The 26,901-nt window shown below is 40.0% G+C and overlaps 1 protein-coding gene across 1 annotated transcript in view; it reads left to right on the forward strand.

The window, feature by feature from the left end:
* Nucleotides 1-26,901, forward strand: part of Dgki (diacylglycerol kinase, iota) — a 421,640-nt gene that overhangs the window by 237,919 nt on the left and 156,820 nt on the right. The window contains 3 exon segments of the mRNA XM_013505028.1: nt 17,228-17,341; nt 18,688-18,825; nt 21,972-22,050. Coding sequence (XP_013360482.1) covers nt 17,228-17,341; nt 18,688-18,825; nt 21,972-22,050 — 331 coding nt within the window.

Below are 26,901 nucleotides of genomic sequence, written 5' to 3' on the forward strand. Positions count from 1 at the left end.
CATTTAAAGTTATTATTCAGAGGTAATGTCTTATAGCATTCAGTTATTTTCTAATTTTAGTATAATTTCTTTCTAACAAACTTCCTTTATGCCTAAGTGGCTTAGTCTTGTAGTATATTCTGATTCCTGGCTTATTATTTGTGGTTTGTATATTTTAGATATCTGCCTGTGCTTACTGTGAGGTTTACAAAAAGTATCTTTTAGTTCTCAAGTGCTATTTTGAAATGACAGCAACTTAAATAAAAACAGAGAAAAATATACTAACAAATGTTCACAGCTGCAATCCTCATATTTTGAATTTTAGTATCCCGATTTACATCTTTATTACCTATATCTTATCATATTAATGTTGTTATTATTATTTTTAATTGTTCTGGTTTATATTCTCCATACTAAAGATATGAATGATTTATTCATCAGGCTTATAGTAATAGAAAATTCTGAGTTTGTTTGTATAGTTACTTTTTATATATGAGTTTTATACCTTTCACTATTTTTTTTCTTATTCAGTAATATCTGTTTCTTCCAGTTTAAAGAGCTATCTATCTTTAGTGTTTCTTATAGGACAGATCTGTTGCACATACATTTTCTCAGCTTTTGTTTGGCTGGGAATGATTTTATCTCTGTTCATTTCTAAAAGGTAGCTTTGCTGGGCACTATTTTCTTGGCTGGTAACTTTTAGTTCCTTCATTACTGGGAAAATCAGCTGCCATTGTCTTCTCCTCTAAGGTTTCCGCTGAGAAATGCATCAAGAGCATTGGTACACACGTCTATGTTTTTCCTTTTCTCTTTCTGTCTTAACCAACTTCTCTTTATATTTCACCTCTGGGAGCTTGAATGAAATGTCTTGTGATAGACTTGTTTGAGTTGAATCTGACTAGTGTATTTTTCAGTCCAAACATTGTTGCTTAATTTTTAATTCCTTGCATTTTTGCTAGTTTTTCTTTGTTAGAGTATTAAATTATTTCTCTGTCTTTCACTGAAGCGCTTTCATATTCTTTAAAACAGCTGTTTTAAGTTTGCCACCTAAAAGTTTGACCATACTGGATACTATCTGATCAGCTCTTGGTGCCTTATATGACTGTTAGGTGAGGTCATGGTTCCCTGCAGGTGCAACATGTTATCTCGGCATTGAAAGATTATGTATTATTCTGCTTTTGAAATCTTGCTTTGTTTTCCTAGAAATTTGAAGCAGGCTGCTTATTTCCTTTGAGTCTATAATCATTTCTGTTATTTCAGCTCTAGATAGTTCCCTAAATCCAGGTTAACTTCCAGTCTGCTGTTGGTGTATTGTCACTTTTTCAACACTGGAGGGCAGTCCAAGCCCAGGTTTGTCTTAGACACACGGTGTGTTGATTTAAATTGAGGGATTACCTAAAAAGAGTAATCTGTCCTCTTCCTCAGGTCATTCTCAGATGAATGGGTAGGTGTCTCGGTCTCTTTTCTCTTGTTGCTAGGACACAAAATACCTGATGCCCAAATTTAAAGCAGGAAATGTTTATTTAGCTTACAGTTTGTGGATGTTTCAGTCCATACTGGGCTGGTTCCAAGACAGAGTGGCACATGGCAGAGGGCAAGCGTTCATGGTGGCAGAACACAGCAAAAACAACAAGAGCAAAAGGGAGGAATGGTGACAAGCAGCCTCTTTCCTTCCCTTATATTGTAAGCAAGCTCCCCCTACCCAGGGGCCATTTACCACTCACATAATCTTTATGCCTTCCTCTTGCACAGGTTCAGGATGAACACAAAGTAAGCTCCCTGGCTCCCACATAGTTAACCTTCTAAATGTCTCAAATTGACACAATAAACAACATCCCAGAAGGGTAAGGTGTGTCCTTTTTATCCCAAGATGCAGAACTGCAGTCACTTAGCTAAACCTCTAGACTTCCCAAGTTGACACAATGCATCAACCATAACAGTAGGTTGTGCACTTTTTCCACAGTCACTGGTACATGGTTGGGAAAGACCAGATCCAGGCTCTTATGCTGTGCTTGTTGCCACTTATACCACAAAGCTGTTTCACATCCTGAGCCCACAGCTCATCAAGACACAGCACTAAAGTAGGACCAAGGCTCACACTGCTGTTGCCTGCCTTTTGGTGAGATAGACTCAGGGTCCAAGACCACTGCCACCAGCTGAAGGTGATGCTGGCCTAAATGGGAGCCCGCTAGACTGGAGCTGCATACCTCTGTTGGTACTAAGGCTACTCAAAGACTGTCTGCCATCACTGGTTTTGGGATAGGGGTTGTTAAAATTTACCCACTGTTAGGTTTCACAGCCTGATAATAAGTTCCAAGGCAAAGCCCTGACCTAAGTACCCTTTCTTATCCTCAGCAAACCCTCTCTTGTTCCACACTGTGCTGTCCAACATTGAGAAAGTATTGATGAAGGCAGTTCCTTGGCTTCCAAGGCTGATAGTGAGCCAAGTCATGCGCAAATCCTCTCCTTACAAGGTCCTGTTTTAGGGTGCACCCAGGCCTATCCCATATTCAGTGGTAATGTAAGCTGAAACATGTCTGTCCCACAGGGGCATAGGTTAATGCCCGGTGCAGGGTCTCACCACAGCAGGACTAGCACTGAATTCCAAGTCAGTCCTGTACTAGCAACTGTGCCTTTCCAGCAGAAGAGTCTTCCTCCACTCTCTGGTTCCTGAGGTTCAATAGGAGGATGGTGGGTGGAGTTGGCCCTTGGCTAACAGATCCAGCGGCTCAGTCTGTGGGTATTGACCTGGGGAGAGGGTCTGTGGAGCTCTGTCTAGCATCAGGTTCATTGCGGTGTATCTAATACCCAGTTTCAAAACTAAGGCCAGAACTTAACACCATCTTCTTACCCCAGGAATAAGGCATCTCTCTCTATGGTACTTGAAGTTGGGGGAGAGATGATGCAGGTAATTTTTTACCTCCTGCCTTCTTCAGTACTTTTTTCTTTTTATTATACTAAAGCCAGGCACTCTGATCCTACCTGAATTTTTAAGTCTTTTGAAGGTAATGTGATATATGAATAGCTGTTTGAACTGTCATGTTTGCTGGCAGTCACTGGAGGGTCTTACTCAGCATCCATTTTGCTCTCTTTCCTTTTACTAATTAATAATTTGTCATATATAGGGGTTGGGGATTTAGCTCAGCGGCACAGCGCCTGCCTGGCAAGCGCAACATTGTGAGTTCGATTCCCGGTACCGGAAAAAAACAAAAACAAACAAACAAACAAAAATTTGTCATATTTAGTAAGCAAAATACGTGGATGCAGTTGAATTATGGCATTTTTTAGTGGCAATCAAACTCAAAATATTGACTGATGTTATTTGGAGTGGATGTTATTAGTTGGTCCTATTTGTATTCATTTTTGAAGAAAATGTGGGATTGGGTTAAACTCAACTATCTTCTACATATTTTCCTTATCTTAGTTACTTCCTCATTGCTGGGACAAAATACTCAACACCCAGGAAAAGGAGGAAAGGTTTATTTTAGCTCACATTTTGTAGAGGTTTCAGTCCATAGTTGGCTGGCTCTAAGGTAGGACAGCATGGCAGAGGAGAAACAGTCCATGGCAGGACAGGCACGAGGCAGCTAACAGTAAGTCTCTCTTTCCCTTACATTCCATGAAGGCTACAAGCTGATTGGTTGGTGCCATTATACCCAGAGTGGGTCTTCTCTTTTCAGTAAATCCATTCAGCAACACACACTTTCATGCTAACCTAGTTAGTGAACTAATCCAGTTATCACACACCCACAACCCATATTCATATACTTTAGATCAAGCTACCTCCCAAAAGCCCTCCTCCTATGAGTGCATATGGCTTTGAGGGGACATCTGGATACAAGCCATAACATTACCTGTTTATTGTATCTCAGTTATTTCTCAATTTGGCTTCTACTTTTGTTAATATACCTAGCAAAGATAAAGAATTGCGAATCATGACAGATGTGTTGCCCCATGTCTCTTTCTTCTGGATTTGGAGTCTTATTTTTAGGACCTAGGAAATTGTATTACATCCCATCTTTAGTTCTTTTTAAATCTCTTTAATTAGAATACTTCATTCTCGAAGATAGCAGCAAAATTGCCTCACTGATGTTTTCTCCTAGTACAAAAGCACTGAATACAGCGCCACATACACATTAAATACTAATAAATGCAACCAGAATGAAACAGGACATTGATTTCAGTGGTCTCTCAAGATAGTTGTTGGAGAGACAAATCATTTTTCAGTTGAGAAAATAGTGTTTGTGACTGTTCAAGATTCATTATACAAATTATTTGCTGATGTAATGTTCATGATAAAGTCATACACATAGAAGAAAAAACCTATTTACTTTTGTTTAACTGATTTCTTTTTATCTCACCATGCCAATTTAGTCTCAACTGGTTGCAGGCAGTACTCAAGGGGCCTATATTGCATATGCTAATGAAGGAGCCAAAATGGTATGTCCTCTTTTGTCTCCATCGGCAGGGTCATGGCTAACACTCCTATAACAAGAGACCAGTTAACAAGAGAAAAGCATAACGGGTTTATTTAATCATTGTAGGTGACAGAGGAGGCATCAGCTTGGTGACCCAAAGGCCCAGGGAAAACTATTTGTTTTTATGCTTGGGTTTGCCAAGGAATGGGCAGCCGTGTAGAGATGTGACTACATAAAAGGTCTAGTAGCAGTGAATGAAAAGCCCAGCAGGGCCTGAATGTCTAGACCTGCTGGGTTGCTCTGTGTAGGGAAGAACCCTCTGTGGAGTGAGTCTTACGCTCTACTACCAGACAGGTTTAGGTCAGGTAATTTCTTCATGGCTGGCTTTTAGACAGGAAGTGTACGAGTGTGGGAAGATAGTTAGATTGACAGTTCTCGGTTTTCATGGCTTGCTTTGGGGAAAAAGGGTTCTAATTTCTGTAATCTGCCTCAGGGAAGAGGAATTTTGGTTTCTGTTACTTGCTATGGGAGGAAATGAGGGGACAGAGATGGGAGTCCAGGAGAAAATTAGAGGCAAATCTTTGCTTTTGAGGCTGTTCCGCACATCCTTCCAATTGCTTTCAGTTCAGAGCACTCAGAGTGCTACAGTGCCACATCTTGGGATATTGTTTCCTAAGCCCCAAATTGTAGAATTTTCTCAAATTCCTCAATTAAGGAATTTACATCTAAAGGAATCTCTTGGGGGCAAGTATACTATGTTCTTCTTGGCTCAACCACACCACAGCTTAGTTATCTCTAATGAGAGGATGAAGCTATTGTGCATCTTCACCGGGGCTATCTTCTTTATTTTAGCATCCACTTTCCTTCCTATATGTATCAGCATCCTACCCAGCTCTTTTTTCCCTCGTTTAAATTCCAGCGACAGTGACAAGGTGAGGATTTTCTGGGCATCCTCAATTCATAGTTGTTACTTTTTCTTAACTCAGATCCACATCAGCCATCTGTTACGTCCCCAGCTTGTAGACTTCGTAATTTCATTGGGTGTTTCACAGCCAGATCTGCTCATCTCCCTTGAGCCACCCATCAGACCTCTCCTCTGTGAGCCTTTCTTGCTCCTTTTTGCCTCTACTCCGCATACAAGTGTGGGAAGTGCTGAGGAGACAGTCTCTCTAATTGGGTAAGTGTGTGAAAACATGGGGTTTCAATATAAATGAAAAGACCTAAGTCCAAATACTCATGAAATATGATTAGAGAGTTTGTGCCAATGTCTGACGGAAAATGAAAAGACAGAAGAATAGAAGGATAACAAGGAGTCTGTTGTGTGGAGAAAACAAACTGAAAAAAGGAGATTTCAAAGATGGGCAGTGGTTATTTTTAAGGTGAGACTGAAGAAATAACATACGCTTGGAGACCAGGAAGTAAGTGGTGTTTTCAAGAGAGCAGTAGAGTGTCTGGGAGAAAAGCAAGAATGGTGAATGGGAGACTTGGTGCAGCCCCAATGAACTCCTAATTGCCAGATCTAATCACAGTGTTGAATATATGCAAATTCTATGTGGCCATTGTTAACCTCCTTTATAATATGCATAACAGGTATACTTCCTGCTTCTCCTACTTTTCTTAGCTTGACTTTTCTAGTACCTTCTCATTAAATATAGCACAATTAATAGATATTGCCCAAAGTTAAATATCTTTAGTATGTGCTAGATAGGTTCCTTTTCTTCTCATAGACCTTACCTGTACTCCTAATATCTCTTTTCACCACCTCCTGTGTGACTCACTAGTCCAATAGTTACTTACACTTGCAGTAGGCACGCCCAAGACAAAAGCCATGCATTTACAGACTTCTGAACTGATGGTTTTTGTGAATGGTGACATCTGCTGGTCAGTTACCCAGAACCAAAACTTTGCCTTGTACGTTATGTAAACCCAGGCTTTATTTTATTTTGCCTTGTTAAAATAAAGTGTTTTGTAAAAAAGAAAAAAAAGAAAAAGAAAAAAAACTCCAACCCCCCCTACAAACACATGGGGTTTGTGCAATGTTTATCATGGTATGTGACTGGCATTTTTTTGTTTTATTAGTTTAGAGTGTGAAACTTTTTATTCTGAGTGGAGGCAGCTTGATAGATTCATGATGAGAAACTAATGGCTTAAGGCAAGTGGAGCACACTTTTTGGGAATGTCAGGTCCATATTTGACATGAGGTGTTTAGCTTTAGTTAGTGAGCACACCCGTCAGTATAGGAGCTGTCAGTGTCCTGTGAGTGTGGTGACAAGACTCAAAGAGGGAGCAGAGATGGAATATTTTTGATTGATTAGGATAAGGGTGTAGCACTTCTTATCTGTATTATTTTGTATACAAAGTATTACTTAACGTGTAGAAAATTGGCATTATTTTGGTACAACATTGTTAGGCTTCTCTATTAGTTACTTTAAAAAGTATTTGATTAAAAATATTAGGCAGGGGAATGAACTGTCTCAGAAAAATACACTTGGAGGTGGAGGTGGACTGGATAGCTGTGCCACCATTTTTGTGACATTTTTGTGATTGTATCTGTAAGGGGATACACGTGGGTCTGTAAAATTTTTTACAGCTGTAGCATTATAATACTATAGACCAGTGCTGTTCAAGAGAACTATAATGTAAACCACACTGGTGATATTTAGTTTTGTACAAGGCACTTGAAAAAGTAAAGGAAGCAAAAATAAGTATAGGTGACATATACTTTGTTATTTATCCCAAATATCATGTCACCACACAATCTGTAAAGTTAACTAGTGAAATAATTTATATTCTATCATCTTCAGAAAGCACATCCAGTTTGGTTTTTTTTTTTGTTTTGTTTTTCATTTTTCTTCCGGTACCGGGAATTGAACTCATGACCTTGCGCTTGCCAGGCAGGCGCTTTGCCACTGAGCTAAATCTCCAGCCCCGCACATCCAGTTTGAACCGGTCGCTGTCAAGAGCTCAGTTGCTGCCTATGGCCAGTGGCTGCTCTGATGGGTAGCCCAGGCCTAGTCTCCTTGTTATGGATTTGTGCAGTTCTCAGCTTGTTGTACAGTTACAGATATCAGAGGGTCTGGCCTCCTTTTTGAACCTTGGGCTAATGTAAAAATCAGCTAACTCACAAAAGAGCTCACATTTCCATATTTATAAACCAGAAAGTCACTCTTTGGCCAAGAAGCAAATTTGTATTTCCTCAGTTTCTTGGTTTTAACTATACCTACCCGATCTTCTTCGCCTGTGACCTGCTTAAGCAATAAAGACACCTGAGGTCCACATACTCTCTGGTGGCCTATTAGGGCTTAATCCATGGTCCCTGCCTGTCTGGCTTCTAACTTTGATGAAGTGGGCTGGATCAGAAAGTCCATGTTAGGCATTTTCATGTCATGCTGAAAGTCTGGAAAGAAACTGACTTTAACCATGCAGGCATGCATGCTCGTTTCTTGTTCACTTGGCTGCCCTAGGTTAGGAGACATCTTAAGTGGCAAGTGCTATCCTGATTTGTCACAGCCAAGGGAAGGAAGACATTGTTGTTTTCTTTTAATTGACAGGGAAAAGCAGAGTTTTCTAAGGCCCTTTCCTCCCTGAAGCTCACAGCCTACCTGTGTCCCGAGGACGGCCTGCATTACATCATCAGCGTGTATTGACTGTGGTCAGCAAATGGGTATCCTAAACACACAGTCTGCTTCCAAAAGAAAGAAGCCTAGACTTTGACTTTTGTTTTGATTTCCTTTGGGTTAATTTTAAACACATTTCTTTAGGCACACGGTAACTTTGTAAACCATGAAGTTCATGCATGAAAATATCAGAAGGAAGAATGATAGTTTAATCCTGTTTCTCATTATCCAGGTACTCCCTTGTAGATACCAAATTCTACATGTGCTCAGGTCCCCTGCATAAAACGGCACACTGTTTATAAGGAACTTATGCACATCCTGCTGCATACTTGATATCATCTGTGGTCTATGGTTGGGCATGGCTAGAGCTGAAAATTGGTCATATGTGTGAGGGCAGAGCAGAGCCAGAGTGCCTCAAGCACTCAAGCTACCTCAGTCTTAAAGAAAAACCATCCTGCCTGGAAAATTTCGGTCGTTACTCACTAGGCAACATTGCCTCATGATACTAACTTTGCAAGAATACAAATTAATGCCCCTGCTATTGTTGTTCAGTCCAGAGGTTACTCCACCTGACCCCAGCTTTTGTCTCCTGTTTTTATTTTCATTATACCCACTGCCTTTTTCCCCCCAGGGTAAAGAGAGAGACCAACAAGTTCCCTACAGACTACTTATGAGATGTGATCAAAATATATGCAGAATATTTAAATTAAAAATATTACAGTATAAGACACATTGCCATCAATCCCCCTCAAAATATTCTCCCTCTCTTCAAACACTTTTATCCCATTGCTCTTGCCACTGTCTGAAGCAGTTCTGGAAGTCCTCTTTCTTGAGTGTCTATAGATATGGTGAATGTTGCTGACAGGTGTCATCCTATGGGAAAACAGCCTGGTAGAAACATTACAGTGTGTCATCATCCATCTTACTCTCTGGGTCTGGCACCATGAGACTTCTGGGTCTTTCCCCAAAGTCAAGACAACCATTGTCCCGACCTGCGGGTACAGTCAACATGAACCCTAGAAGGGGAGTGGGGATTATAAAGGGACAAGAGACATGAAGAATGGAGACAAGACAGTGCTCTGATCAAGTCTCGTGTATAGGCGAGGAGTATTGTGTATATATAGGGCGCAGGGAAATAGGAAGTTCTTAAGGCGGGAGTAACCAAGTAACCCGACAAGGCCGGGAGTAACTAGGTAACGGTGGGCAGTCCTAGTTCTAGAGGCGGGAGTAGCTAGGCAACGGTGGGCAGTCCTGACTTAAAGGGAAAGGTGCGTCTCTTTGGAGAAGGCAGGATAACAGAAACTTAATGCTTAAGATGGCTACTAATATACAGTGGAGGTCAGCCACGGTCTCCTACAAACCATTAGAGGTAAGTGTTTTGAATCTATTGAGGACTTTGAGGCAGCCACAAATGCACAGCTACAGACACTTATGTATGAGATCTTCCAGGACTGTGTGAGAAAGTAGCAACACTGGTATGGTAAGTGTGCCTGAATTGAAGGACAGCATTTTGAGAGGAGCTCATGGCAGTGTATCTTTTGTTACAATAAAATTTAACATCTCCTGCATTTGCAGTCATCCTACCTTGTGTAATACCTAATCCCATGTCTGTGCTCTACAAATAATTGTACTGTCCAGGGAACAGAGATGGAAAAGAAGGAGATCTACTCATATTCAGTATAGAGTCAACTTTTTCTCAAAACATTTTTAATCCACAGTTTGTAGAATTCTCTGATGCAGAAGCCCTGGATACAGAGGGCTGTGTAAGAAAACATCTAGTGCTGTGTTTTGATTTTCAAAATGTCATCACTCTTCTTTAAGTTCTCAGTGCATTTTTCTACCACCTGTATGGTTCTACAATGTGAACTTGTTCTTTTAGAAAAACCGTCAGTGCATGATCACTTGCGTCCCTCAGCAGCATCTCCTGTTAGTAATCAAAGATAGAAAACATTGCTGAGAATCATTCAGTGACAGCTACAGCTGACAACAGACAGGTGGTGGCAGCATTGACCAGCTGCTGCTGTTCCGTGGCTGCTCAGCGAGGAGGTGGAGGCCCTGGTGTTCTAAATCTGTCATCCCTGCTTATCCTAACCAAGGAAGGAAACAACTCTGCAAGCTGGGACATGATTTGGTCCAATCAGGATAACTTTTTGCAGTTCTGGTGGAAAATATGCCAAGTACTGCATGTTGCAGTGGATTAAATAATTTAATTGGGAGAGTGCTAGATGGGTTGGTGGAGATAGTTTGGGGTTGGTACAGCCCTGGCACACAGCATATGCCCATAAACTTGCTCTGCAGTTCCAGGACTTCCAACAGAACAAGATTCTGACTGCCATGATGGCAGAGCTTCCAGTAACAGCTTTGGGCCCTAAGATCTTTTATATGGTTTTGTGTAGGGAACCTCCTTGGTCTCTCGTGGTACCCCAGGGGAGGAATGGCAGCGGGTACAAGGAAAATAAAAACAAGAGACAAGAGCTGGGTCAGGTGGAGGTGACCTCTTACCTGATGGGCAAGAGGACCTAACATCAACAATAGGGGCATTTATTTATACCCTTGCAAAGTTAGTATCATGAGAGGCAGTGTTGCCTAGCAACTAACGACTGTATTGTCCAGGCAGGATGCTTTTCTCAAGACTGGGATAAGTTGACTGCTTGAGACACTGTGGCTTTGTTCTGCCTTCATACATAGGACTATTTTCCAGCTCCAGTGGCTCCCAGCAGTTTTATTCTTATAAGGACAAAGATATAGGTTATTACTCAACATCTTTTATTTCATGTGCTATTATAGGTGTATTCATGTCCACGCTTTTTTAAATAACCTAATTTTATGACAAGGGAACTTGGCTTTTACTGTTCTTTATAGTATCCAAAAGAGGGGTTTCTTGATTTGATGGAAGCCAAAAAGAGGAGTGCTTTGCAAACCAGGCTCATGTTTTTAAATGGAGCTATAGGAAAAGGGCATTTTGCTTCTAGGAAATGGTCTTTATTGATGAAATGAGGGAAAAAGAAGAATAATGTAGTTGAATCATAGTAATTTTAATTTAGCATTTCCTACTGTCAGAGACATGCAGAGCAATGTCTACATATTATTTAATTGGGAAAATCACACTGAGATGCAAGTGCTGTTTCAGTGTCAGACAAACAGATTGAGTGGCTTGCTTAAGCTTACCTGGCCATTGTGTGATAGAGCTGGGTGTGATGGCTAAGTTTAATAGCCTGCTTGATTGGCTTGGAAGTTGCCTGAAGGACTGATAGAGCACACTTCTGGATGAGACAGGGTGAACCATGGAAGCATAACCATGGAAGCTATCACTGGGCCCTCGCCCCTTCCTCTCTGGTGCTCCTCTCCCGCGCTCTGCTTCCCAGCCACCACAGGTTAAGCAGCTTTGCTCCACCATGTCCCCCTGCTATGATGATCCTGCCTGCACTGAGTCTTCTGCAGCCATGAATGAAAATAACCCTCTCTTACTTTATATCAGTAACAGGAAAGCTGACCTAGACATCAGGCTCCATCCTGGTGGGCTCATTTGTACCGGACCCTTTACCTCTGCATTACAAGGCCTTTGAAGACACTGGCCGCAGAATGGTAATGTTCTAGTCCTCAGAAAAGAAGAATTGTTCAGGAAAGGCAAAGAAAAGATGCAGACCCACCTGAACCAAGGGTCTAGCACCCTCACATTGGTTATACATAAGAATTTCAAGATGAAATAAAAAACACTTCTCTGGAAGATAAGAGACATTTGATGTAATGATGTAATGATGAAATACAAGCTTATCTGCTTGTACTCAGGGAGAAATTGAATATTTGATCACCTGGCCACTGTGAAATGGAGATAGAACATATATCTATCCAGTTTGTAAAGTAGAAACACCTTTATGTTGTAGTCAGATTACTTTTCCCTTTTCTGCATTGGCAGAGGAGAGGAGAGGACAGGGTGAGAAGTCCACAGGTCCTGAGGGCTGGTGTGGAATCACAGTTGCAATATTACCGGAGCTCCTGACAGCCTTCTATGAGAAAACAAACCGGTATAAAGGTCCAAATAAGGTGGTACCCACTAGGTGGCTGTTAGGAGACAAAACTATCAACTCGCACAAGTTACAGGGTGCTTTTTCCAAGTCATTTGGAAATTATTTGCATGTCATAGGCAGTCAATGAATCCTCTTACTTTGCCACTTATTTTAGTATTAGTGTTACTGAGGGGGTTTAAAATCTTCCTTTGTTGGCTCATTATCAGAAGGAGTTGTTTGATTTCTACTTTTCTGTCTCTGTCATTTCACTACCACTTTCAAGCAGTTTTACATTGTTTCCAGAACTTTCAGATTAGAGCTGTGCTTTCTGTAGATGACCAGAGCTCCCACCACGGGGAGATCTGAGGAATGGGGAAACCTCAGCAATCCTCTAACTAGCTCTCCTTCTGCATTCTTATTCTGAGGCAGCCAAAAGGATGCAAAAAGCAAGCAATAGGGGCGGGCAGAGTGTGGCTTATTAGGACAGAGGAAAACTGTCACTAGTGATGGGATAGAGACGCCGAGGAAGTGCCTGAATCTACAAGCTTATATAATGTGTGCAAAAGGGCGGGCAAAGGGGCAGAGGACGTGCAAAACTGCAGTTTTATTGTTGTGTGCTGCTGATGGGTTTTCGGCCTTAATAAAAATTCTGCTAAGTCGTCATGGCCACAAGCCAATATGGCAGGCCACTGAGGGCCATGTACCAAGCCCCGCCTTCCTCCCCCTGGTCAAATTACAACTTTCTCCTTCCTTTTTACAACATCCTGTTCCTTTGCCAGCCTCCTGCTCAATCACAGTCTGCCACATCAGGCCAACCGCTCGCTAAGCCCCGCCCCCTGCCTGGCCCTGTTTACTCTTTGTTCCCACAGCCAGGCCCTCAGAAGCTCCACGTCCCACCTTCCTGGGATGGTCTTCTCTGCGCCTGCAATAAAGGCATTTTTACTTTGTTCTGTTTTAATTTGCGCCAAAAAAACCCAACAGCTGCTATCGCTCTCTGTGACAGCAGGTTCCCTCAGGTCTTTGTTTTCCTTCGATGTTCATTTCACATTGGCTTAGTTTACTAAAGCTTGTGCTTTGACCCTTACCTGGTAGTCTCAATCCCTTGAGCAAGCAGGCCAAGCATTTACTAGGGAGAGACTTTCTCGGCTTCTTGTAGCCATGACAGGTCTCTGCTTTCCAGGAACCATGGCTGCAGATAGTTGTTAAGTTATTGGGCAATGCCTTTAGAACTGGCTCACCAATTACATGCATTCCAGGTCCTTCTCACCTTGAACAAAGAATTGAATGAGACAGGCCAAAAACGATGCCAAAAGCTTATTTGAAAAATAAGGGAGCAGTTGGTTCTGAAGAGCAAACTTTGGCTGAAGAAAAGAAGAAAACAGAAAAGTAAAAATAAAAGTACAGACCCAGGATGGGCGTCTGTGAAAGAGTCAAGAGAGTGGGCTCCTTGTGTCCTCGTCTTCTGCGCCACCCACATCTGGTGGGAACTTAGGAGAAGTTCTACCCAGGGAGTCTTGAGAGGTGGATCCCAGTATATAGATACTGGGATCCCCCATGCCTCTTTTTCCAGGTGGCCTAAGCCATACCCTCTCTCCTATCTCAGTTTTTCATACTTTTGTCCCACTTATCCTCTTCCTGCCCAGAAGGACACTGGGAGTATAGCTTCCCACCAGCAGGGGATGTACATTCATTCTTCTCTGTCCATGGAAACCAAACTTCCAGGCTCCCTCTGCTCCTCTCAAGACCAGGAGCCAGGCTGCTGCAAGCCTTTATCCCAGCTTTGCCACTTTGTGTTGTTCCTGACCCCCAAAGTTGTATCCTTTCTGTTCTCCTCCTTTTCTTTTCTTTTCTTTTTCTTTAGTTTTCCTTATTCTTTCCCTCCCTCCTCTCCCTTCCCTTCCTTGTGCTTTATCATTGCTAGGTCTAGAGTGAAATGGGGTGTTGAAAGTGGAAACACACAGTAATACAGTATCTTTACAAAGACATATTCTACTTACTATAAAATGAAACATTTCTAATTTAAATTTACCTGCAGTAAAATGGGCTAATTTTGGTGCACTGAATGATCACTTCACAGAGGAGCTTTTAAAAGAAGGCCTCCTTTTTTCTTCTCTGGACAGGAGGTTGAATTAGATTTCACTAAATTTAATTTCCTATCCGAGTCTGGTTCTACTCATGCATGTTTGTGTCTGCCGTCTGTGATCCCAGATTGTTGGGCTTTCTGAATGTTTACATCCTTTTAAGGCCCTGTAATCCCTTCTTGTAGTTTATTAAAGCGCTCCACTTTCTTTGTGTTTAGCTTATTCTTCTAGCAGCACAGGAGCAATGTCTAGCACAGCCGTCAAAGCTAATGTAGCATCTGGCATTGTTTTCTTTTTCCTCAACAGCAAGCTTTACTAGTGTTACATATAAAAGAAGAGCTAAAGAAGCCCTTAGTCAAAATCTTAGTTTCTTTTTTGGAGGAGAAAATTGCTCTGCTTGGGTGAAATGAACGGGCTTGTTGACATTTTTATAGAGCTTGGTTTTTAGGGTACCTCATTTTGCGCCATATCAGAAGATGAACACAACTTTAGACTTCATTCGTCGGTGGGTGAGCTGTATATCCTGGGAGGGAGTCACTGAGGAGGAGGAAGTATTGTAGATGGAAGTCAGGAGCAGTGGTACTACTTGGACGCGGCCACTTAGAGTTGAGAAAATTGCAGGATTTCTCTGCAGCTGGATAAATAAATCTGTAAGCTAACTGACTTTGATTCAGCAATTTCTAAGAGATTTCTCTAGCTTAAAAGATTGCAAAGTCACATGTCACCACCTCCAGGTTCATCAAGCCGTGTGCAGAATTGAGTTTAGGTATTTACTGAAAGGCTTCCTACACTGTTGCAGTGAAGAGTTGGTCATACCTGATTTTGAATGCCAGCTCTGCTGATAAACAGTATGCTGTTAAGAGGTCACTTATCCTTTCAAGTCTCAATGTGCTTATCTATAAAGTGGAAATGAAAAATTACAGTGATCTAGTAGTTCTTTTAAAGTTTAATAATTCATTAAAAGCACTTTACTCAGGCATAATACCTAGAAAGCAATCAAGACTGTCATGTTTCTATTATTGTAAACTCTTTGAGAATAGTCATTTTACATTTTTTTACTCTAACTCATTTATCTCTATTTCATTTGCTTAGTTTTGTGTTTTATATGTAATAGCTTTCATTAAATGTGTTATTGAAGTGGGATTTTTAAAAACGTGATTGTCATACAACTGTGAAATGAATACAAATGAAAATTTTTCTTGGAATTTGAGGGAACAAGGAGGATGTTAGAGCTGATTTATCAGAGAAAAGTAGAGGAAAAGACATGTAGTTTATATCAGAATATTGTATAAACATGAGGCAAAATTGGCTAATGTTCAGTAGAAATTAAAATCGTAGCTTTTAAAGTGATCTGTTTTTCTACTAGCACAGTTATGTACAGAACTGATACACATCTGCATCAGATTTGGATCCTTTTTACTGTCTCCACTCCTCTGTCTTCCCATTTGTGAGCATCCTCTCTGTTCTTTTTATTCACAATAATCATCCTCCCATTGCCCTCCATCCCAGGTCCCGTTTCATCTCCACGGTTTTAATTTACTGTTTCTTATCGTCTGTCTTTTATATTAAGTTAAAAATAATTTATACTTCAGGTTTCTCATATAAGAGAAACCAGGTGATATTTAATCTTCCGTGTCTGATTTATTTCACTTAGCATTATATTTTCAAGGTATATCCATTGTCCTACACATGACTAATATTAATCTCCTTTATGCTTAGTGGTACTCCCTTGTGTATATATGCCACATTTTCTCTGTCAGTTGATGGGCATATCCAACCTTTCCAAGATTTAGCTGTTGTGAACTGTACTGCTCTAAACATAGGTATCACTGTAATATGATATTTTTAATTCTTTCAGGAATTTAGGCACACTGTAATATGATATTTATCACTGTAATATTTATCACTGTAATATGATATTTATCACTGTAATATGATATTTTTAATTCTTTCAGGAAGATACTCAGAAGAGGTATAGCTGGGTTGAAAGGAACTTTTATTTTTAGTTTTTGAAAAATCTCCATATTGATTTTCATGGTTTTTTATGGCTGCTCACATTCCCACAAGCAATGTAGAAGGGTTCCTTTTCCCCCTGCAATCTTGCCTGCATTTGTTAGTTGAGTTTTTGATGATAACCATTCTTCATGGAGTAAGATGGGATCTCAGTGACAGTAATGGTTGTGCCTATCCAGGAACAGAGGATATCTTTCCTTTTTTCAATGTTCTCTTCATTGTCTTTTTTCAGGGTAATCTTCTATTTGCATTTCTTTTGTTAACCTATAATTATAAAATTTTTAGGCTGGTGTGTGAAATGTTATACTTGGAAGATATGGTAAAAATATGCTGTTTCTAGGTTTTTAGTAATTTTTCTAAATAGTTACAGGACTATGCCCAAAGTATTATTTATCATAGAAAAAAATTAAATGGGATATCTGATTTTACTATGCAAGTATCTGTTTTCTGCTTAAGTGTATAATAGATATGGGATACAACCATAATTATGTTCTTATAATGCTTCATTAAAGAATAGGCATACTCAGAAAAATACTACTAATTTCCAAGATGATACAATGGAGGCTAACCCCTTAATTAGTGCTTATGGGCCATTGACCATGTTAACAGGCTTTATTTCATATATATTTTATTTTAACCTGTACAAACCTGGAAGTAGGTATTATTATCCCATTTGAAAATCAGGCAATTAAGTCTCAGTGGTTTAAAATAATTTAATCAAGGTTATGCAACCTATATGACACAGGATTAAAATTCAGCCTACTTCCAAGTCCTTTATTCTCTCCTGTGCCTTGTTGTATTACCTCCTTAATTCTTAAATTCTCCTAAACATTAAGGTGCATTTATCACTAAACACACAGATGAACAGATCTAGTTTTGCATATAGGACCAAGCGTGCACAGAATTGTCCTTTTCTTAATAAGGACCTTACCATTTTGAAAGTGCCTGTAAGAGTTGCCCTTTTTGTCTCCTATCTACAGGGTTAAAACAAATGCTTTAAAGAAAAATGGAACCATTTTGTTTATCTCTTTACACCCTCTTTCTGTCACGTTGCCTTCTTTGTAACTTACTTTTCTTTCTTTTCTCTCTTCTGGTCCCTGACACGTCGGCAGGTGGGCTGGATTCTTTCCATCCTGGATGAACTGCAGCTGAGCCCCCAGCCTCCTGTGGGGGTCCTTCCTCTGGGGACGGGGAATGACCTGGCTCGGACTCTCAACTGGGGAGGGGTAAGAACTTCTCCCAGAGGCTGGCCCTGCCATCCAGGAACGAACAGCGTCCTGGTGTTGGATATGCTCATGAACGGCCCCGTGGAAACAGTCTGCAGCTGCTCTTTAAGGAATAAGTTAGAAATGGGAATTGAAGTGTCCATGAACTTTAATTTTATTGGGTCGTTTTTTTCCGTGCAAGAATTGGGAGGCAAAGAGAAAGCCTTGTACAGGCAAAGCGTGTGGTTAGTGCATAGGCCTAGGAGTTCAAGGACACAGTGGATGGGTTGGTTCCAAGGCTTCTTGTAAAATAATCTCACAAACTTGAATTCACCCTGACCTTTAGCTCTGGCCAGAATAATACATCTGGTTCAGATTTCCAACTCTTTCTTTGTGAGCATTAGCGTTTTCCTTTTGAGACATTGGGTTTTTCTGATGAGTAGTATCATGGCTTTGGCTATTCAGGTATCTGATTTCTTTTCCCACCATGGTGCCAACCGTGGGCAGGTGTGGGAGATGCACTTAACCTATAACTAGCCATTTCACTTACTCGTTTTATGGGACTAAGTAAGAGGGTCTGAGACACTAACATATACAGAATTATCCCCTTTTTAGCTGCTCAGGTTACAACAATACCTGGGCTGGGATCTCACTCATGAAACTTTTCTCCAGATGTCTAGGGGATATTAATCTGGCCTTTGGGAAAATGTTCCTTTCATGGGTTTTTGTTTTGTTTTGTGCTAGGTAGGCAGAATAATTAGTGAAATAACAAAGATATTATTGGTGCTAATTTCTCACATGCAAATCAACAACTGACCATCCTTAATAATTACGCTATCAGTAGTGGACCTTCAAGGAGTAAATAGCTCTCTAACATGGCTGGTCCTCAGTCTGACCTGTCTCAGATCGTGGAGGAATGGGATCCTAAGATAAGGTCAAGGAACAGTGAGTGAGCTGGAATGTTAATAGCAGAAAGCTGCTGACCAGATCCCATCTTGCTTGATTTTCCCTTTTCCATATACATTTATTCTATTTATCACTCAGATTGCTCCAGTAAAAGGTTTGAGGAGTCCCAGTTTTAAACTCCAGTTAAAGCAGCCATCCATCATGGGCCTCGGTGCTCATCAGTGGCTATCGGTTCTCCGGTGCTAGCAAGAATTATCCCTCAGCTCAAACTAACCAGAGCTAGTGTTTTGTATATGTGAAAGCTATCTTCAGTTCTAAGTGACTCAAGGAAAGCAATTCACCTTCCTAGCCTTTCTAATTACAAAATGAGTAGAACTAATCAGAGAAGGGCTGTTCTACCATTGGTCATACTGCTTCCTACTCCTGACAGCACTGGGTGTGCTTTCTGATTTTGTTGCCAGGGCTACACTGATGAACCTGTTTCTAAGATCCTGTGCCAAGTAGAAGACGGCACAATTGTACAGCTCGATCGCTGGAACCTTCACGTGGAGAGAAACCCAGACTTGCCTCCAGAAGAGCTGGAAGATGGTGTATGTAAGGTTAGAAAAGTCTTTCTTCAGCAGAATAGAGCTCAGAAGCATCCTCCTGGGCCCCGGGAAATGCATGTCTGCTTGTAGAGTAGCACGCTGCTTCCTCCTCAGATGATAACAGGAAAACTTTGAGTTTATGCCCCCAGCCCTAGGATGTGACATAATACCACTGCCTACTGATCCTGCCCCACAGACTTTTAAAGACTCAGATTCATTCTTAGCTCTAGCGCTCAAAGAGCTGTCTCTTACACACTAGCAAGCTTCCACACTAGAAAGGCATGTATCCATTGTTTTATTAATTTTTCAAGTTAATTGTAAAGAACCTATGAGAACATGCAGAACACGTGGGCTCAAAAGTTGGGGATATATGATCTTCAGTAGAAAGATGCCCCCTGAGATTTCCAGCCTGCTATTAAACATCATTTAAGCATAGAAGGTCTTACCTAAGTCAGTTTCATTACCTGGTTCAGAGTCCAAGATGTCTAAATAAATATTTTGCTTTAGTGTTTTCTTCTAGTGACTAAGCTTTGATTTCACCCTACTCCAAACCAAACCAAACCAAACCAAACCAAACCAAACCAAACCAAACCAAGCCAAACCAAACCAAACCAAACCAAACCAAACCAAACCAAACCAAACCAAACCAAAGAGTCACACTGTAAATGAACTTTTGATTCTAAATTTTGGCCTCAATTTCTGATAAATTTAGTAGGTTGCTGAGTAGACAGATGTTTTCTTCATATTACTTTCCACTGTTTTTCTATGGTGATATTTTCAGATGTTTGTATGCATAAGAATCTCCAGACGTGCTTGCTAGAATGCAGATATGAAGCTCACTCTCCGGACCTTCTCATTAAGTAAATGCAAAAATAAGGGCCGGGGATCTGTACATTAAGCAATATCTTTGCTATGCTGAACCATATCAGGGATGGTGGCCAAAATTTCATGGAGGGTGAGGCAGGAAGATTGCAAGTTTGAGCCCCGTTCAGCCTGGGCAACTTAGCAAAACCCTGTCAACATTTTAAAAAAATTTAAAAAGGGCTGGAGGTGAAGGTTAAGGTGAAGGTCTGTATTAGTCCTTAATACCTCAAAAGCGTATGTTCCAACCTTAAGGTAGATTGAACTCCATGTTACTTTGGACCAAACCAAGGCCCATTTATTCCTGACCAATTATGATAGAAGTTCAGGTTTCTTACTTGGATAAGCCATTTGATTTTACCTTGTCTTCATTGTTTTTTTGCCTAAATTGTGACCCTGAAATGACTAGTTCTCACTGAGTATCCCAATCGCTTGGCTGAACTTCAATTCTTAATGGAACAATACTATTTAACAATAAAGGGTGTGCTACTTTTAGCTAATGTGTTTGGTTGAACTTGTAGAAATTGGATAGAAAACAACTGAGGTAGAAAAAAAAGAGTACCCTGGGGAAAATTTAAAGTCCTTTGCTTACTCTTGGAGTGGTTTGGCCTATAATAGAAATCCTTATTTAATTTTCTTCTCAACAGCTTAAGAAATGGAATACTTCTTGATGCAGCCAGGGAATATCAATTCAGACAATTAAAGGGCTTGGGAAATGGACTTTGGGGGGGCTGTTGTGTAGGCAAGTGAGGCACATTTTCCTGGAAAATATGAATAATATGAAAACAGCCTAAATTGGGACATTATTTAGGAGATTGTGACCAGATGTTTTCCTTAGCTATCAGTGGGTGCTGAAGCGTGGGTTAGAATTGTAGCCAAAAGAACATAAATGGTAGACGAGAAAAGCATGCCTGTACTTTTGGCAGGCTTACCACACAGTCTTTACTAAGGACTGGTATTTTAATGCAGGAACTGGACATTTTCAAATATAAAGCCAGGAGAGTCAGACGTGATTTTGGCATAGTTCTATGTGTTTAGTTTCTCTGTCTTTCTCCCCGGCTGGGTGAAGCCCTTTCAAAAGGCTGATTTAACCTCTAAATCATTATAGGCTGGGACAGAGGGGCTTCCATGCAGGGCCCGCCTGACTTCTACTAGAGATCAAGGCAAGCCAGTTTCTTTCCTTCTGCATGAATCTTCCTGTTGTTCTTATTTCATTTTTCTTTTAATGAGACAACATTCTCCCTCTAGTCAAGCAAAATCTTGTTAACTGAGGGCCTATGAAACACTGTAATAGACTTACTTTTGAAATGTCAAGGGTTCAACCGCTTCTGAGAGAGCTGCAGTCAGTTTGGGACATAAATCTGATAATTGTCTGGAAACATTATCATTCTTTATTTGATGTTTATCTTCTACTCTGAGTTGCAGAAGAAGTGGGAAAATAACCCTTTTCCTTCTTATGAAGGAAATTTTATGATTGTTGTGATAGAGAGCTGAAACTTTAGAATCATGTCCACTTTGCAGTACTAGTGGGGATTGGAGGCTGTCTACTTCTGTGCTTTACTAGCTTGTGACAGGAGCAGCCATAGATCCAACTGAGAACGAGAAAGACAGTTAAGGCTTCAGTGTGTATCTCTGTGGCTATTTGCAGATTTCACGGTAGTATCAAAGATATAGGTTTGCTAACTAGGAATCTCAATACTACTTCCTACATAGATGGATATCTATCTATCATATATATACACATATATATCTATATAATCAGTAGCTCCATGGTTCTCGCTGCCTTATTTCTTTTATGAATCTTGTTAAAAACTTCATTTAAAAATAGGTGATAAGTAAATGAATTAAAAATTGTTTAGTTTGGGTTATAATATTCATGTGCTAACTGTAAAGTCTTGAGCAAAGTATGTCCACTGACCAGGTCAATTAGACATGATCCTTACAATTGAATTTGCTAAATTCATTTAGTGAATCTTTTGTTATCACTATTACAAATATGCACTCCTCAGCACTATAAGTTTCTATTATTACAGCGTATACAAGAATGGTTCTTATTTGTTAATTTATATGTAGACCTTATTTCCTGTACTGTTTGTACTTCTTGCAATAATTACTCAGTCTTAGCTTTTGCTGATGATTTAATTCAAGAACCCTGTCCTTCTGCTTATACACTGCTCTGAGCTACGACCAACCTCTTTTAGAGACTGCTTCAGAGATAGGCGGCTGGCATCAGCTTTTATTTTTCTCTTCCTAGCTTGATCTGTGTAGCTTTACCTTTGCCTCTGTTATCATTGCAGCTCCCTTTGAATGTTTTCAATAATTACTTCAGCCTCGGATTCGATGCTCATGTCACACTGGAGTTCCATGAATCCAGAGGTGAGGACACCGTCCCATTTCCATCTCCCGGGGAGGCAGTTTCCAGCAGGTGTTTTGCATGTTCCCTTTCGTTTGCATTTCGCTTGTGTGTTTGTGGTGTGCCTCGGTCTGGTTCCATGTGGCCTTTGTCATGACCTTGGGAGCTGGGTCAGATGGGAACTGAGACCTAGTTGTTTGGGATCTCAAGATAGTGAAGGACAGGAGCAGAGGTACGTTCCAGGTCTCAGGATGGTTCCTCTTCCAGTTTGACTGGAAATTTTTGAAGTGAGTGAACTACTAAGATAAAGAGCCTCATTCTCTAGAATCATTAGGATACTCATAGCTTCACAAGCCACCGGTGGTTAAAATTCAGTATTTCATAGCCAGAGCCACTGATACATGGTAGCAAAAGCAGACATAGTCTTGTTAGGAGGGTAGAGGGGCTATGGAAAGTTTAAGTTGAAAGAAAAGAGAATGATGACGATTGAATCAGATAGGTACTAGGAATGTCACCAGAGGAGTCAGAGGTGTGAATGAAGCCGAGTGGTAATTTGAGGTGCTGCAAGAGATAGGGACAGGACTGAAGGAAGCAAAACAAATTTAGAAAGAGAAGTAAGATGAAATAAGGATAAATTGTAAAATATTTTCCTATACATTTCAGAACTGAGAAAATTTAGGATTTTGGCTTTTGCTTGGTAGCCTCAATCAATCTCTGTTTCTTGATTCACCTCAATCTCTCTTTCTCTTACACTCTCTTCCTGTTATTAGAACTATACTACATACTTCTGTTTATGCCTGTTACCTATAGCTATATCAGTGCAAACTTCCTTGTGAATGTGTCTATATATAATCAAAGTAGTGCTAGGATGTAGGGTGCTAAGAAACTTGAGCAAAGACAGTCATAAATGAGGAGGTATCTTTTTCTTTTTGCACAGATTAAGAAGAACCCCAATCCATTTAAACTATGGAATTTGAGATAAAGAATCCTAATATCTAAAAGCTAAAGTGTCAGAGTGTGGTAATAAGGTAGAAAAAATTCTGATGCTGCTCCTAGGTACTGGCTGTCCCCGGTGCAACTATAGGATTCTGAGTGTGAGAATACAAAATACAGCTAACTACAACTGTGTGAAGGACCTTCCTGAATTCAGCAATCCTGGTAGACTTTGGCCTTCTGAGCGACAGTTTCTTTGGAGGTCCAGATCTCTGCCAAGCACGACCATAGCTGGTCTTCCTCTCTGATTAGTGGGAAAACCACAGAATGGATGGCTAGTAAAAGACCCACAAATACCCTAAACCAGCAGCCCCATCCCTGCCCAACATACCTGTCATGGCAAATCTTAGAGATCATATGCAAAGGGACCTACATTAGAGCCAAGGTTTATGACCTGTTGTTCTTCTTATATTTAATTTTGGAAGTAAATGAGAGATTCCCTTTTTTTTTCTTACCCCTTTCCCTAGCCCCCTTCTCCCAATACTTTTTACGAGACTCTAAATCTTCTAAGCTTCTTAGTACAATCCCCAGGTTCCTTAACAATTGGAACAGTAGCACAATTATCACTACCACATGAGTTTTCCAAAGTAGACATCTTGGCATGAAAATCAGCCTGAATGAGTAAGTGGTCCACAATGAGCTCATCCAACAATTATTCCAAAAGTTACCCTGATGACACACTTCCTTGTCATATGGTGAAATTTCTATCATCACAGTGAGAGGGAAGCGAGGAGATACACCGAGGTGGACCAGGCTTGGAAGAGAATTCTGGGGAAAGTGGTCTTTCTCCTTTTCCTTTAAGTTATAATACTACTTAATTTTAAAGTAGAATATGCAACTATTGTTATGTGTGTTTATTTATGTATGTTTTCCTTTAAACTGTGATACCAGTTAGTTTTAGAGTAGAATATAAACTATTGTTGTGTATGTTTATATATATATATATATATAAATGTGATTATAAAATAATTGATTTAAGTATGTCAAGTACTAACCTCTGAATAGTTTATTGCTGAATGTTAGTGTGTATTTTAATGTGATGTGAAATAGAATTGAAAACATCTTTTTCTGTGTGAAAGCCAAAGGCTTTGAGGAAAACCAGCCATGAACGGCTGATAAGGGAGAATTTTGTTGGTTTGGCAGTGATAGATAAAATATTCGTGAAGGTGAGCTAGAGCTCATGAAAAACAAATATCCATATTTACTGGAGCTAAATTTTGTTGATGCCACTGGACCGTACACATTGCAGTATCTATTAATCTATTCTTTATAGATTAAATAAAATAATTACTCTGTATGAAAAATATTAATCAAGCTATTTTTTAAACTGATTCGTGTTCATTTAGATTTCCCCTTTGTTTTTCTTTGGTCGTCCAAGAAATCTTAAGCTAAGTTAAAGAAGAAAAACAAAGATAAGTAAGACCACATTTTCAGTAGGGGTGGGGCAGACTTAATTTTGTTGGTAGATAGTGATTGTTGTGAAACCAAGACCGCTCATAGTTGAGACTTCAAACTTTCTCGCAGACAATCACTTGCAATTTGAGGCTTCTTAAAACCTGTATAATTTGCTATCAGGTATCGAGAGGGTGACTTAGTCTCTTGAGAGCCGTTGTGAATATATGAGCTTGGATAGAGTTAAGTATTAGTCAAGAAAAGGCAATATTTGAAGCTATGCCAATCTGCCTAAAAGTAATGGATAACAAATACAAATCTTAGGAAGGAAAAATTTAAGAGAAAAACTAACTATAGAAGGAAAAATTTAAGAGGAAAAACTAACTATAGAAAAACTAACTATAGATGGAATTTTTGGCATAGATGGGAAAATACCCATCACATGGACAGCTCCTCACATAACAACCTATATTGTATATTTTATAGAACAGTCAATTGAATGGCTTTTATTTGCAGAGAGCATAATAGTGTCATTATTGTACAAATGCTTTTAGAATTACCAGTAGAAAATCAAGCAGGAGGTAAAGAAAATCACAACAATAAGCTTGACATTGTAAGTGAAGAAGACAAATACTTGACAGTTTGGGTTTCTTTTATCTTTGATGAGAAAGGAAGAATATTCCTCTTGGTTGGAAACAGAAATGCGTATTTTTTCTCAAAATGGTGAGACATCCGTGGCTGAATTGTTGATTCTTATGAGATAGTGCAGTAATTTGGAACAGAATTTGGAGATGTAATAGGATTGGTTATTTAATTGTCACGTGGAATAGTGCCCCAGTACTTTCAGTACTTTTACATTATCACAGTGCTAATGGGAGCATATTGAAAGTATTACAATTGAGTATATAGAAAATATTCCAATCTATTAACGTTTAGTCCTGTAATAGTGATTACAGGTATCAGTGACAACATGAGGTCTCACTTTGCCAGTGCTGTGAATGAGATTGTCACTTTTTTGACGTGGATATTAAACACATCAAACTTGCAAGTCTGAGATCGAATGCTTCCATTTTACCCCCTCATTGAAATTATTACTCAGAGCCTCTGAACCTTATGCTGCAAGGTCAAGGAAATACAATTTTGGCTCCAGAGGAGGCAGTAGTGTTTAAATTTGATTTAGGATTTACTATTTTCACTGAATATACAGAGACATGCAGATCAGCACGTCTCAAAGGATTGGAAATGTTTCGTGATTCACATCTTAGAAAACTGACAGATTTAGTTAAAGTTACTCTCAGTGGTTAGCTAAATTTCATCACTGCAGTCACTGGGACAGAGGTACAACAAGTCTCCTGTCTGGACTCTGAAATTGCAGCAGGTTGCCTTTGAGGAAATCTCACCGTCTATGTTCTTGTCAACCTTCTTTTCACCCTGACTGCTACACATCACCTACTCATCATGCCAGAGTTCAGTGTGCCTCCTTCTGGAACACTTTTCTGATCGTTTCACCACTGGATCTTATGTAACCATTTCCCCTAGCATCTATACAAGGACGTTTTACTTTTCACCGTCATACCTTCTCCCTCATTGTAAAGTCTGTAAAGGCTGAAGATCATGTCTTAGTTATTTTTCCATTCCCAGTTCCCAGTCCAGGGGCTGGGTCAGTAAATGATGCAATCGCAGAAGTTTAATTGGGGAGTAGACCCTTGATCAAAGGTAAATAATGAACTGTGATGGCAAGACTAGCTGCATAGACAGTAAATAATGGGACTGCAGCAGGACTGGTGGCAGTAAAAGGATATGGGGGAAATTTCCAGTGTAGGGGGTAATGCGGCAGGGAGATAAAGGGAGGAGCTTGATATTGACAAGAAGTAAGTGGGTAGGAAAATTTCTCACAGGGAAGTACAGAGGGAATGTGGTTGTCAATGGATGGGTCAGATGAGCGATCAGTATGTGATGAAAGATTTTTCTGCAGTTTTGGAAAATGGTGATAATGTTGGGGAAAAAATTGTCCTAAATAGGAGATGATGTTGGAAATAAGGAAAGATGGTTTAATATATGCAATTTGAGTTGAAAGTGATGCATAGGCATAGCTGAAGTCTTTAAATGGAATAAGTAGCCAGTGGATGGAATATGGAAGATATGGGAAATATATGAGGTTCAAATTTTATATTGATTTTTATATACATAGCATTGCATTTGGATTTGCATATGTCTCCCTAATATGCCTCAGGTAAAGGAGGTATATGACAAAGCTGTGCATGCTGAATTTATGTGTATGTACTTGCATATTTTTAACAGTTAAAAGTGTAAATACTCCAGTGTGAGCTGTGAGTTACAGGGCCTTGCTTGTCAGTGTATAGATGATGAATATGTGTGTATATGTAACATGGGCAATAATCCAATTCTGAGAACTTGGGAGTGTATGGTGTTGTGTTGCGTGTATGTCTGGGTTCACTGTCATTTTTTCACTGACCTTGAGCTGTGAG

The sequence above is a fragment of the Chinchilla lanigera genome, unplaced genomic scaffold, assembly GCF_000276665.1.
Source record: "Chinchilla lanigera isolate Chin_1 unplaced genomic scaffold, ChiLan1.0 scaffold00093, whole genome shotgun sequence".
Taxonomy (NCBI): Eukaryota; Metazoa; Chordata; class Mammalia; order Rodentia; family Chinchillidae; genus Chinchilla; species Chinchilla lanigera.